This window comes from Hesperophylax consimilis, chromosome 26 (assembly GCF_061612785.1).
Source record: "Hesperophylax consimilis isolate HC1 chromosome 26, BYU_Hcon_1.0, whole genome shotgun sequence".
NCBI lineage: Eukaryota > Metazoa > Arthropoda > Insecta > Trichoptera > Limnephilidae > Hesperophylax > Hesperophylax consimilis.
Genome location: NC_142861.1, coordinates 15,710,147 through 15,725,672, shown reverse-complemented (window position 1 = coordinate 15,725,672; position 15,526 = coordinate 15,710,147). Strand labels below are relative to the sequence as shown.

Genomic DNA, 15,526 nt, shown 5'->3' with positions numbered 1-15,526 from the left:
TAAAAAGTTTGTAACGAATGTGTTTTAAAACACTTCGAACAAGAAATAATAATTCCGACGAAATAAAGAACCTCACTTTTATATTTATTTATAACATATTCTAAGGTGTATTGAATTTTTTAATAGGTCATAATTTGAACAGTTCGAAAAAATCTAAGGACGAGTATTTGAAAACACACGAGTAAATTAGGCTTAAAACGGGGATACTCTTTGCAAAGCATTTAATTATAAAATATTATAATTTTCTAGTCTGCATTCATATTATTGTTGTTCAACTAGAATTGAATTTTTAAAAATCAAGTTTACTGAGATATATCATGTTTAAATTGCAAGCGCCACTGAGGAATGCACAGTGAAATCAAGTTTACTGAGATATATCATGTTTAAATTGCAAGCGCCACTGAGGAACGCACAGTGAAATCATGTTTACTGAGATATATCATGTTTAAATTGCAAGCTCCACTGAGGAACGCACAGTGAAATCAAGTTTACTGAGATATATCATGTTTAAATTGCAAGCGCCACTGAGGAACGCACAGTGAAATCATGTTTACTGAGATATATCATGTTTAAATTGCAAGCTCCACTGAGGAACGCACAGTAAAATCAAGTTTACTGAGATATATCATGTTTAAATTGCAAGCGCCACTGAGGAACGCACAGTGAAATCATGTTTACTGAGATATATCATGTTTAATTTGCAAGCTCCACTGAGGAACGCACAGTGAAATCAAGTTTACTGAGATATATCATGTTTAAATTGCAAGCGCCACTGAGGAACGCACAGTGAAATCAAATTTACTGAGATATATCATGTTTAAATTGCAAGCGCCAATGCGGATTGCAAAGTAAAATGATCCGTAACTAAGTAATAGACACATGGTAATAAAAATCAAAACTGAATGCACCTATTACTTATTTTGTTAATAGTTCCTTCTGAGATTTGAAGTAATTTGAAAAGTGAATATTATTTGCTCCAATTTCAAAATAACCACAGCCAAATAACTTTTTGTAGTTTTTTATTAATAAAAATTTTTGGCACGCAATTACGCAAAATAATATTTTTGATACAAAATATACAAAAACAGAGGGTAGGTCCACACTTACTTAAAAAAATAATAATAATATTTTTTTAAATTCGGTTTCATTATTTTTTTATATTTTTTGTATTTTAGCATGTCGAATGATTTTTTAAAAAATATTGAAGTTGTTAAAAAAAGTAAAGTTCTTTATCGTCTGCGATGTATTTTATAATTAAAAATAATTTTTCCACTACTAACAAATTAGAAAATGAAGCAATAAAATCTAGAGCCGAATATAGCACAACCCAACGGGTTAAACATATTATTAATTATTGCAAACATAAAAATAAAGCATCAATTCAATTTTGATAATAAAAGAATAAAAAAGCAATACAGTTATGTAATTATTAAAAAGAAACATTTATAATTAGTTATTAAAAAGATTGTCATAAAATAGTTTCTACGAAAAATGTTTGCGTAAAAATATTACACAAATTCATCTCCAAATAACACTGTCTCTCTGAAAAATGAGTACCTATTTATTTATTTTTATATGCGTTATTGTCCATCTTTGATGCTCATAGGAGGGATGTGGAAAAGAGGAACGGATATAAGGGAACAATATCATAACCGCCAAGAAGGCCACCAAAGATAATTTTGCAAACGTGTGTTTTTGTTGTCCCAAATGCTGCGAGTGTTGTTTATGTTGATAAATTCTATACGCCTCAATACAATCAAACTTCATAATCAATCCATATTCAAACACAAGTAAAACAATAACCTGGCGTCGTTTTTTAGTGGCTAAAACCACTAAAATGGCCTCCACTGTTAAACCACAGTGATAATGACATCTACAGAAAAGCTGGAAAGATGCCGGACTGTAATTTTCCTCGTATCTGAATGATGCTTCCATATCCACTATCAGTATTTAAAAATCACCCATTCGTAACCAACTATTCACTCCAAACATTTTCTCAAAATCATTTTACCACCAAACCAACACTTTAAGCAAGTCCAAAGGACAGAGCAACGTTTTAGCAAATAATGCCACGATGGTGGCCGAAATCCGATAGGAGAGGGCCCCAGGTTATCTAGCGCGGTCGATCGATACAGGTTTTATCAACAATGTCGGTAACTTGTCATCGTTCGCGAGCATCACTGCAGATCGCTAACGTACAAAACAACACTTAATAATAAATTAAGAACACTTAGTCGTTGTAAACTGTTGTTTGTTCTTTGGCGATCTGCAGTCATGCTTTAGAACGATAACAAGTTACTGACGTAACCCATAAAACCTTTATCGAACGACCATTGCGTAACCACTTTGCGTTATTTTAGTCTAACTGTGGACTTGTTTTAGTGTTGTTTAAATATCAAGAAGTGAGGTTAGGTCAAGCCCATCATACGCATTCAATCATTATCATCCATGCCCTAGTGAGGTTAGATTAGATCGGTAACCGGATAAAACAGAACATGATAAAAACAATTCATTAAGTTAGGTTAGTATTGGTAAGGTTGGGCTAGCTTTAGTAAGATTTTTCTTTTCTTTACTTTGTCACTGTTCTGCTTTGTCATGGAACTGGTTATGATGCATCCAATCTAAAAACACTAGCGAGGTTAGGTTAGGTTCACGTCCACCACTATCACATCCTGCAAGAGCAACAAGACTAGTAATAAGTTCCAGGGACCTGTCTCCGTCAGCGCTGCCCTCCCCGTCGCTGGAGGCCGAGGAGCCCCGGGAGAGCCCCCCGGGTGGGCCCAACTGCCCTCCGGGCACCACCTCCTCGCTGCGGTGTACCGTGAAAGAGCTCTTGCCTTTCTTTCCAAAGCCTAACCTACGCTTGCGACCTGCCCAAATAAACTAAGTTTTAACTTGTGAAACTGGTATCATTGAGTATTCATCGATCTTAAAAATAAATTTGGATGCATGAATAATTTAACAAAATGTCGGTAAAAAAGAGAACTTCACCATTCTACCGCCAGAGTGCAGTAGCGCAGCTGATAAACCGGTGGGATAAATGTGAACTACATTAACTATACACCAAAACCATCCATAATCCCAAGCAACGCCAGATACATGACAGTTAGTAATAATATGTATGAAAACTTTTGTAACATCATAATCACCCAGTTAAGAGATTTCAATTCGTGGTTAGCTCCCAGTTAAGAGATTTAAATCCATTGTTAGTTCCCAGTTAAGATATTTGAATTCAGAGTTAGCTACCAGTTAAGAGATTTTAATTCGTAGTTAGCTCCCAGTTAAGAGATTTCAATTCGTGGTTAGCTCCCAGTTAAGAGATTTAAATCCATTGTTAGCTCCCAGTTAAGAGATTTTAATTCAGAGTTAGCTACCAGTTAAGAGATTTCAATTCGTGGTTAGCTCCCAGTTAAGAGATTTAAATCCATTGTTAGCTCCCAGTTAAGAGATTTGAATTCAGAGTTAGCTACCAGTTAAGAGATTTTATGCCACACTTTTTTCAGTAATAGTTACTTGAGTATAGTTGAAATGTTTTGTAATATTTGTTATCATCTAGTTAAGATATTAAAATCCAAATTTAGCTCCAAAAAGAGATTTTATAATCATAGTTAGTGCCCGATCGGAAAATTGAATCCATAGTTACATATGGTGTTATGATATTGAAAGGTCTTGTAAAAATCCTACTATCATGGTATCAATATCAATGTTCCATAGATTTGAAAATATCTCTTTTACAATTAGACGATTATTTTAAATTTTGTATGGTCGAGGTTTTCTGACAAGACGCCATGTATGTAAGTATTGAAAATATGATTTATCGTAATTTATAATTATATATGCAGTTTTTTGTAATATTTTAAGACAATATTTATTATCTAGAGGGTTCACACAAAAACAGTGCGTGTGCATCAGCCATAAGGATACACTATGGCGGGGACATCAGGCAATATTCACAAAGCCACCACACATCTCTATATTATCCACGGTGTCTATGTCTGTCCTGAAACGTAGCCGAGATATAATTATCCCTACGTAGAATGACACTATCCCTACGCTAAAAGTATCAAAGAAAACATTATCTTGTCTCCGAAACGTAGCAGAGACAAAATTAACCTTTCATTAAAGCATGACAAAGACAATATCATCCCTTCTCAGAAACACAGCAGAGATGATATTACCCCTTCGCAAGACAACCGAGACAAAATTATCTCTATGCCGAAACAGCAGATACAATATTATCTCTACTCTAAATGATTTTTTCAAATACAGTACTTCAACTATCCAACTAGGAAGAATTTACCATTTTAAGAGAGTCAAAATGTTCAGGCTAATATTATAATTTAATTTGTTAGTAGATTTATATTATTTTCCGTCCAGCTGGGCTTTTACTTAAAACAAAAATTGATAAATTGAAGCGCAATAAGCAAAAGCTTAAAAAATCAGAGACAACTGTATCCCTAAGTACACCGAAATGTAGCAGATACAGGTTTATTCCTACGCCAAAAAGTAGCAGAGACAGTATTAACCCGATGCCGAAACGTGATACAGACAGTATCATCTCCGCACCGAAATATGGCAGAAACAGCATTATCTCTATAACGAAACGTGGCAGAGACATTGTTAGACCTACGCTGAAACATAGCAGTATTGCATTGAATTTTTCATGCTGAGAACAACATTGTCCTCAGCATGAATCAAATCTGTCAGTGAGGATAATATAGAGTTGTGTGACACATGCTCAAAATAAACATCAGAGCTGTAAGATCGCAAAACAAAATGTTTCTTTTCTCCGGTTTTATTTAATCACACATTTTAATTATTTGTTTGTATCACAGTCATTTTCGCTTTCTTGAATCAGTTACACTTTTTTTAAATTTTATTAAGAGAGTACTTTCTTCACAAAGGTAAGTAATTAATATTAAAACTCTAAGTACAGAAAAAAACAGGGTGGTAACAAAGCTCTAGGAGAGTTATTGAAAATTAAAAAAGAACTTTTCGACTAGTTAAGCATTTTCGAAACTGATCATTTATAATAGTGACACTTAACCGCCCTTTATTGACAGACATTGGCTCGCTTATTGCGAAATCTGTTTTATCGACTGTAAACTAATTTTGGTGATGCAAATGATCGGGCATTATAAAGCTACCAGGGCAAAACAAGTTTTCGAAAACTTTAAAACAAAATATAATTAATTTTTTTAGAAATTAGAATTTGTTGCTCTGTTCTATGTTCAATAAGAATTTATTTTTTCCAAGATATCACTAATAATCGAACGCCTCCTAATGTTTCACTGTAACCCTGTAACACAGTGTGCATATAAAATTTTATCAGTGTAGATAGATTGCAACTGGCAACCTTGTGGTTTCAAGTTAAATAACATGTTTGTATTTACTTAACTTGTAATTACTAAATTACGTTTGAAATTTAATCTGATCCAAGAAAGCGTATTTTGACGAGATTCGCAACTTTCATTTAGTCATCAACATTCGCTTCCTTTTTACACCCTTCAATAAGCCAAAAACCTACCTTGTTTGGACGTGTTTTCCGTATTCCACATATAATCTGGTTCGTCCATCTCTTCGTTGTTACTTGCAATTAACTCTACGTCAGACAACTCAGGTTTACTGTGCGGGTAACCTCAAAACCCAAAAATTACAATTTAACATAAAATTGTTCGAAATCGAGATTACTAACTTACCAAAAAATAAAAATCTACTTGAAGCGGCATTCTCATAAGGAGTCTATTTAACGCAATTTAGGTCATCTTGTTTGTGTATGGATCTGATGGGAGAATGTACACAAAAGTTATATAGCCTATAGTTGTATTTATCCCTCTAAACTAAGAAACTCTACAGCTTAAAGTTACGTACAGATATAGTAAGACGGGTAATTTTTTTGCTAAATTCACATTTTTCATAAATTTATGAGAATTCGTTTTATTTCTTCTTTGCTTGGGACATATACCGTAAACAGCACGTTCCCTGAGACAATGACGATTGTCTGGATTCAAAAGAAGTAACTTTTCAAAAAAATGGCCTTAAAAATAAACAGACCTTGATTTTTATCATCTCGATACTATGCAATTCTCAAAAATCTATCGTAAAAATACCCATATCAAGAAAGCAACTAGATTCGAATTTCGAAAAAAATTTAACGCTGATTTTTTCACTCCCTTGCGAATTTGGCCCCTCTAACAATAATAGAAAAAGACACCAGTCTACATTTTGTTTCCAGGTCTGAAAAGGGCCGATGACTCTGAATAACACAACTCGTGTTTCACAGAAATTCAAATGTAACATTGTCATCAAATATCTGAACAGTGTCATTTGAAACGTCCCAATTTTAGGTCTGTTACAGATTTGTATCAAATTGTTATCATATTTCAGGCATTACACGACAGTTGTGCTCATCTGTTAATCACAATTTGTTTAACGGAGGCCTTTCAAATGTAAAAAAAAAAACAAAATAATAGTTTATCCACAAAATTTGGTTTTACATTTGAGTTTCTGAAACACACGCCAACCTTAGACTATTTTTGGATGGATCGAGTAGCAACAATTAAATTTATCAAAAATTCTTGGACAATATTGGGTAGGTACTTGCACAGTGTACCAGAGTCGTAATGACACTTGCATAAACTCATATTCAAAACAAATTAATTCCAACTCCCAAAGAAGAGATAGACACTTCAGTGTCGGAACCTGGATACACTAGAGTGACGATAACACAATAATTCACACGTCAGCTGCAAAATACGATAATAAGCAACAACAAAAAACAACAATATACCGACATCAGGGGTGGAGGTGATTGTGGATAGGGTTGGTCACGTTATCAAATGGACATACCTAAAATAAGCAAAAATCTCACAGATTGGGGTATTTCACAAAACTTCGAATTGAAATTGTCATCAAATGGCCAATCCGTGCCATTTTGCTATACATTAAATAGTACCCGTTAAACGCTTTATCTAGGTCCATCACAGCTCTCCATAAAATTTTTATCAGCTAGGAAGCATATCAGCTTTTCTGCTGATCACACTTTTATATAAAGCTGAAACTGACCGAGAATCAGCGTTTAAAAAGGACCTTTTAAATGTGAAAAAAAACATAATTGCGCTATTTAGCCAATTGATAAGAATGCTGCATTTGAAATTTTGTTAAACATCCCATCCAAAAAAATGATTATTATAAATTCTAAAGACTAAATGAAGTATGCTGTTTGACTTTGGGTTATTGAGTTAACATGCAAACCATCCTTCTTCTCAACCTTTGGGACAGCTTTGCAGCGTCCATCATCGGAGCTGAAGTGTGTGGCGTAGAAACATGTTTATTTGTGTACATATTTTTCAACACTTTATACATCTCCCTTGATGATAGAATAGAGTCTATATGATATGTAGACAATGCTGTCTGAAATTTGGGCTCAATATTGACGAAGAAGGGTGACGCTGACATTGCTACAAAAGTCAAACAACAATATTTCTGAGGATAAATGAACAGAAATACTTTGTTTTAATCATTATTTTTTTAAATATCTAACGATTTTGACAGAAACATTTCTTTGTCGGGATAAACATTAAACTGAAACGAGCACAGAAAGGATTTGGCTATTGTACGTACAAACCTAATCGTAAATTTAAGTAGAATTAAAACAAGGACATAACGTAATTGGGTATGCGGGTAAAAGAGCGTAAATACTGTGCTTTAATAAGTATTGGTTATGTAATGTACTACCAAGTTAGTGGAAGGATTGTCTTATTTTATGAAATGGGATTAAGTAGACACGTCATAGACTAAATTAGACTAGACACGGCATATTCATTTAAAAATAACCCCAACACAATTTTGGTTTGGTTCACATGCACATTTATGAAAAGGCCCACGCATTGTGTCGCAATGCGAAATGGGCATTGTGCATTGCGTTTTACCTTCTGTTGGTCTAGAGTAAGCTATTTTGCTTCTCGGCTATGTTGGGCAAGTTCATTTTTTCAATCACGAAAATAACCCAGTTCCAAATATTTAAATTTGAATTATGTCCATATTACAACACCTCTGACAACAAATTCTCCGTGGTTTCGCTTACGAGTTTGAACGCTTGTACAAGGAGTTTAAACAAAGTTGGGTTGTTAAGTTCATCTCCATATTTGTGATGTACGCTACGTGGCGTTATTTTTAAAATGAATTTAACTAGACAGGGCTAATCTTGTATAATACATCAATGAGACACGTAGTTCCAATATAATACTTGTTTATTTTGTTTATCGTTACACACAATCGGCTGACCTAATCAAAGGCTAGAATTTGTCTGAGAGAAATATTCGTAAACCTGAATGCATATCTCCTAGTGGATTGTAGTAAAGTTTCAACTTAAGCCAACGTGCATGAAAAACCGACGTTAATCGGGTTAGCCGGCCAACTTTATCTGCCAATTCCTGCTACAACCAATACACGGTCCTGTACACGTTGGGCTATTGCATTGGCCCAACGTGTACTGGCAGCATTACATTACAGTTTTAGTTTATCCCAAAGAAGTTATGCGTCTCCCCTAATAAACAAGTATTGTGATTAAAGCAAAGCCATGAAGATGATTAGCATTTTTTTACGATTTTTGCTTCATTTTGTAATGGTCCTTTTGATGTAACATTGTTCATATGGTTGCATAAATATGTGAGGGGAAGTGCGAGGAAAGATTGATGGAGAGCACCTAAAAGCCAATAGTAATTATTATTTAATTAGACGGAAATAAAACATTTTTTTTATTAAATTTTTCAGAATTTCCTTGATGTCTTCATTGGCATCGTTAAATCCATGACAGAAATTGTATCGTTCGTAGAATCTATTGGTAATATAAATACCAATTGAATTTAAATTATCGCAGTAATACCAATAATATTGTAACAATTCTTAACACTGTGAGGATCGCCGCATAGACACGTCCGCTCCGCGCGGCTGCCCGTGGCGAACTCAACATATTCTTGTCGTATTTGTTCTGATTTTAAAATAATAATATATAATGAAGCAGGTTAAATGCTAAAAGAAACCATGTATAATTTTCACAAAGAAACACAAGTTTATAATAATAAATTGACATATTCAAAATATTACTTATTATTTTTTGTGCACAGTTAGTACCTACTAATTTATTAGAATAGGTTTTAATACAGATTTAATTATAATAATTCGTTCATCATTTAAAAATTATATTTATCTTCAATAAAAAATAGAAAAAACATCAAAGTTTAAAAATTTCTTCAATCCTGCTAATTTTGTCTTTTGACTCTAGACAGTAAATCACAGTAAAGTAGATTTATTTTACATTGGTTAAACTAATAATTTTTAATAATCATTACTGACCAAAAGGAATCTATCAGTTGAAGATACTCCATAAAAACATAAAAACACTAACGAAAGGAGGCGAACCTATATCTGAAATTGTGTCAAAGATTTTTCCTAATTCTTCTAGCACCGATGCTGTAAATAAATGTTAACAAAATAATATGTTAAAATAGGTCAGACCGGCGTTTGAGAGTGAGAAGGGGATAATTTCACCTTATTTATTAGCAATGTCCGCCATATTCGGACAGTAAATAGAACAATGAACAAGATTTTCGGGATGTTTGAATCCCTGTCACGTCTGTTTGATGATCAAATCGACATTTAGTGCCTATTGAATACCTGATTCACATAATGGCCGCTATACTTGATCAAAATATGAATAAACGCTGAAACGGGTCGAAAATCGTCGTTTAACGGAGATCGTTAAAGTGCACTGTTTAAAACAGTTATTAACCTTTTATTATCCCAACCAATGATAAATTCGAGGCTGTTGCGCGTTCGGAGTTTGAAATGGTTAAAAGCAAAGATATTAGAAGAACGAGATATGCTATGTTGGCCGCCGGATCGTAGGCGGAGTACTACCTAATTAGGGTACTTTGAAAACTATCGGGACGTGTACGCACAGAAATCTGTTCTCTGTATTAGTGCGGATAACTTAGCGTAAGCGAAGGTGTGCAGTAGTATTGGTGAACAAAACCGGCGACACTGGGCAAAACAATAGGCCTCTTGCATCCCATTTTTTTATTTTATTTTCCGGTTTAGGCAAATATTCTAAGACATTCTGTATTTTTTTTTTTTTTTTAATCGTATTTTTGAAACCATGGCGATTTTTTGAAAATTTTAATCCGAAAAATCGGACCATTTTTTCATAAACCGGAAAGACGGAACATAATTTATGGGTGCGAAAACAAAATAATTACATAGCCCAAAAACATTTTAAAAAAAAACGACGCATTTCACACGAATGGCAGAGGAGAATAACGAGGCATACCAAAAATATTACATCTCATAAATATTTTTTTCCTTGAACCTTCTTATTGATCATTAATCCTTATTAATTTATTTAAAGTTTTATTCCAGCAGTACTGGGAGGATATTGCAATCTCAGTCTGCCATATTAAATGAGATGACATATAATATAAATATACTTATACACAATATTATAGGATTGATGAATATATACGATTATAATGTTCAGTCACTTAATCCAAATATTTTACAATAAAACCTAATGTACATAAAATTAAATGAATTAAAGGGGAAGGTTTATCAACAATATGAAATATATAAACAAGTATAAAGAAGGTTCTCATAAAATATATTTAGTTGGTCGAAGTACCTATATATTCTATATGTACCAAGGTTGGTTTTTGTTTTTGCAATGAGACTATTTTTAACAGCTGCACATTCTAGTTATATAACATATAACTTGATATTGTACCTCTTGTTTGATACTATCCAAATGTTGCGATTTAAATTATTCTTGTACTCATAAACTCATAATAATATATTATTAAATTTGATTTTGTTAAAATCAGGACCATCACCATTATACTTCTAAGACAGCCGCCACGGAAGGATAATCTGTACGATTTTCACATCATAACATCTGTCACTTCTGAATAATATCTGTCATGTCAAAACGAAGTACTTCCAATTCTAACGCTGCGTTTTGTTACTGTTTTGTTATTTAATTAAACATGGATTCGTGTAGTAACCGTAGGATCCGAGATCGTAAAAATAATAATAAATATTGTATGGTTCCTTTGTGCCCAAATACTTCGGCGACTACTAAGGAAAAAAGATTTTTCGTTGTACCGCGAATTTCAGCAATTAGAAAACAATGGTGTATTGCAATTCATAGGTCCAGTCAATTGGGTGAACTGTCAAATAAAACCGTACGATATGTCTGTGAAGATCATTTTAATGTAAGTATATTTTTTACAATATTATTGTTTGAACACAATATTTAAAAAATACATATTTTTCTTTGTTGCATGCTTCACGAATAGTTTGCTGTACAGTACAGTAGGTTGAGTAGGTGGGTCTATTACCTAGTGACAACAAGCCTACACACATTACAATATTGTTACACTTTTGCAGGCTATTCTCAAATGAAGATACTTATTATATTTGCATTGTTAAGTTTGTATTGAATAAATACAATGTCTCTTGATAAGTTGTATTTTTATTTTCAGTTAAGCGTGGATGCTCGGAAATGGCCCCAACATCTAAGTAAAAGGGTGCTTTTAAAAAAAGGAACCATTCCTCATAAATTTGAATGTCAAATTGGAGCTGATGGGCGAGATCTACTCAATGTGGTGGATCAGCATCCAAGCTCATCTAAAGGCGGTGAAGTGTTTGTTGCAAGTCTCGAGCCAATGTCTCCTTGCCTGTCTGATGTGGATGAGTCTGTGCCACAACAGATCATCAATCAACCTCAAGACTACGTTGAACTGGAAGTGTCGTTTCCTCTCGAGAAGCCTCAATGCTCTGGACTCCAAATACTTCAACAACATGTGGATGGACCACAAGATACATCAAGCTCCGAAGAAAACTTTCACATGTTGATAGTTGAGAACGCAACTGATTCGAAAGCCATTCAATGCAATTTGAAAAAGAAATTCAAAAGTAAATTGACAAATACAGGAAAAGAACACAGTAGGGGTCCAATCGAGTGTTTAACTACTCGTGACGTAAGTACTTCTCCTGTGAAGCATAATAAAAATACCAAGAATGTACAACTAAAGCATGTCACTCTTCAGCCAGACAGTTCTGCCTCGGAATCGGCATCTGGTTCAGAATACTCCCAACAAGCTACGTCAGATTCGTACGTTGATAGTAGTTCAAATAGTGATTTCAAAAGTCTGTCCTTGAAATTAACTCTGCAGCATATTGAAAACAAACCAAAGCTGTATTTAGGAATCCTTAAAGATTTTTATTGGATTGTTAAAACCCTAGCACTCCTTGAAAATATAAACATTTTAAATGTTTTAATCGTTTTAAAAAAAATTAAATTAAACTCTAGTTTCAGCATTTTAGGTGATGAATTTGGCCTTTCTGAGGCTCAAGCTTCAAGAATCTTTAAGCAAAGTTTACCGAAGTTATCTCGTCATCTTGCAGAACTGGTATTTTGGCCTAAGTCAGAAGCAATAGAAGCCTTACTACCAATTCCATTCAGAGCAAGATACAAACATGTCGTATCAATCATAGACTGTTTTGAAATTCAGATAGAGAAGCCATCAAATCCACTGCAGCAGGCACTAACTTGGTCAGAATATAAAAAATGCAATACACTCAAGTACCTAATATCAATCACTCCTGATGGCTTTATTAACTTCATTTCAAAGGGCTTTGGTGGACGTACTACAGATATGATGATTGTGGAAAAGTGCGGCTTCTTGGACAACTTGTCTGAAGGCATGTCGGTAATGGCAGATAGAGGTTTTAAGCAACTAGCTACTATTTTAGAAGGCAAACATTGTCAACTTGTGCGTCCACCAAGTGTTGTTACAGGTGTAAATAGCACTAAAAGAGAGGTGAAGTTATCCAAGCAAATAGCAGCCCTGCGTATACACGTTGAACGTGTAATAAGCCGGCTCAGAGAGTATAATATTCTAAAGCCACATTCTTGTATAGACTTCCATTTGACTCAACAAGTTGACCATATTGTTATGATTGCATGTGGACTCATAAATCTACAAAAACCAATAATTTGATCATATTAGTCTTATTAATATTATTAGTCTTTTAGTGTTTTGTGCTCTACGCTAATGTTTAGTTTAAAATGTTATGTGCGCTTCATTATCATATAAACTTTAACTTGAATATAAATATTCATAATATGTACCAGTGTAATTTTGTTTATCCTTCATGTAATGTATATAGAATAAGTCTAAAGTGTATAATATTATGTAATTATAGCGCCAGTATGTGTTTTTTATAAAAACATATGTTGGAGCTTTTACTTAGAGTTTATAGGCAATGAAGCCACCAAAAGGGATAATATCAAATACTGTAGAATAATTTATGTATAACACCTTCAACTTCTTACATTTACCATACATTCTGATTATGCTATACTAGCGCCTCCTAGCCCCGTGACTTCTGTGGGTTGGTTTTTTTTAATGCATGTTATTTGAAATGTTTTCTTTATTTTACGTTAATAAATTATATAAGTCGAAAATAAAATATTTAGTAACCTACATACGACCTTACTGTTCTTATGCTCACACGTAAAAAGAATATTAAAGCCCGCCATTAGGTTTGTATTGTCCCGAAGAAATGCAACATGCTACACTAGCGCCATCTAGCGGCCAGCGTTACCAGTCAGTGCAAGTACTGACTATAATAATGCTTCCAATATTTTACTGAGAGTGGATTGATTGCTATTCATTCATTACGCCTTACTTTTACATCAAGTTTATATAAATACAGTTGTGTTGTAGCAAAGTGATCATGTTCCACTTTTTAATACATTTCTATTTGTGTTAGAATTTCCACTTTGTAATCATTTTCTTACTTCCAATAATAAATACAAAAAAAATCTATGCGATAATACAATAACATGTGTACGTATTATCAAATAAATACTAGGTATAAATGTAAAAATATGTCTTATGTAAACTTTTTGTTTTTGTTTTTCTGTCACTTTATACAAATACATATTATACTATGGTGGATGGGATGAAAATAATATGATGCTATTGTACATAATCAATATAATCATGTATTATTATGAATAAAGAAGCGAGTGTAGTGCAGTAAATACGTGATTTATTTCAAATAATGTATACCTATACATTTTTTTTAAGTACAGGAAATATAGCTCTGGACCAAAACAGCATGGCTTTATTAATAGCTTCGACACAGAATTCTTCATCGTAATCGATGTGGAAAACATTTATTTTGCCAGATGATTCAAAGTTGGGTTCAGCAACACAAAACACTCCCTTGAATTTGTTCAGTACAAACATTTGTATTTGCATTTGTGCATAATACTTTCTGGCAACAACACCCTCAAAAAAGTAATTTTTCATTGTACTATGTTTGACTGGACACTTGACCTCAACAATATAATCATCAGTGACTGCATCCGGGGAGCCACCGATAATTGGTAATTTGCAACTGATTTTGAAACCACATTCTTTATATTTGTGTCCCAGTTGGTTTGCTAGTACCTTTAACACCAAAGGTTCTAAAAGCCGACCTCGTTGCATAGCCTTTGTGTCTGGAATCTTGGCTGCCCCTAAGATGACTTCAGTCAATGTTCCATCCAATGTTTTGCAGTTAGCTGCCTCGTATAGTTTGGATGCAGTAATTCTGCCATATCGCATTTCGTACCATAACGGGCAGTTAGCCTGCTTTCTTGTTAATGAAAAAACTTCCTCGAAGATATTTGGAGGAATATTTAGATCACATGTAATAAAATTGATGAAATCTGTAGCACTTGTATTGTGCAGGTTTCGTGTTTTCTTAAAAGCAGAAATCATCCTGTGCATGGACAAACAGTCAGTGGGCTTCGGATCCATGTAAAGTTGAGTCAGTTGGCATCGAAGCCCCTCCTTAAGACTCCTTTGGAGTACTGCTGCCAGGAAATCTCCATTACCTTTTTCCACGCTTTTTACTGCGTTCTTGCCAACTTGGGATGCCAGAATGAACTTTTGGGAGGTTCCGACACACGATAACTTTGATTTTCTCCAATAACAGTCGACAGATGTCGACGCTGGTTCTTCACTTCTCCTATGGAGCCATGTTAGAAATGCCAGTGCATGTTTACAGCCACCTGAAAGCAAAATGTTCCAAATATAAATTATTTGTCAACAGGTAGCTGGCAGAGACCCTCGCAATGATTCTGTGTTTGTTACATCACACAAGAGTTTGCTCTTCCCCACATCTCCATAGGGTAGAAGAGTGTAGAGGTTAGAGGAGAGAAACATATTTTACAATATAGCGACATACAGTTCAACTAACCTCTAGAAGCTGCACAGTCTTGACATTCTAAGACTTGTATTTCATCTTCCATCTCATCACACAAAAGTACAACAGAGTATGCTTTTTGGCGGACACGGTGCTCGGGGGTTATTTTTGCTTTCACTGTGCAGATAGGACCTTCTCTTTTTACCTGCACATACCCGATAGCATTATCACCATAACTTTCACGTGCAGACCTTTAAAATATATAATA

General features: G+C 34.1%; 1 protein-coding gene across 1 annotated transcript in view; it reads right to left on the bottom strand.

The window, feature by feature from the left end:
- Rim (Rab3 interacting molecule) overlaps nucleotides 1–15,526 on the bottom strand; it is a 166,483-nt gene that overhangs the window by 39,330 nt on the left and 111,627 nt on the right. The window contains exons 19-20 of the mRNA XM_089647651.1: nucleotides 5,528–5,638; nucleotides 2,711–2,870 (exon numbers count right to left, since the gene is read on the bottom strand). Coding sequence (XP_089503777.1) covers nucleotides 2,711–2,870; nucleotides 5,528–5,638 — 271 coding nt within the window. The remainder of the gene's footprint in view (nucleotides 1–2,710; nucleotides 2,871–5,527; nucleotides 5,639–15,526) is intronic.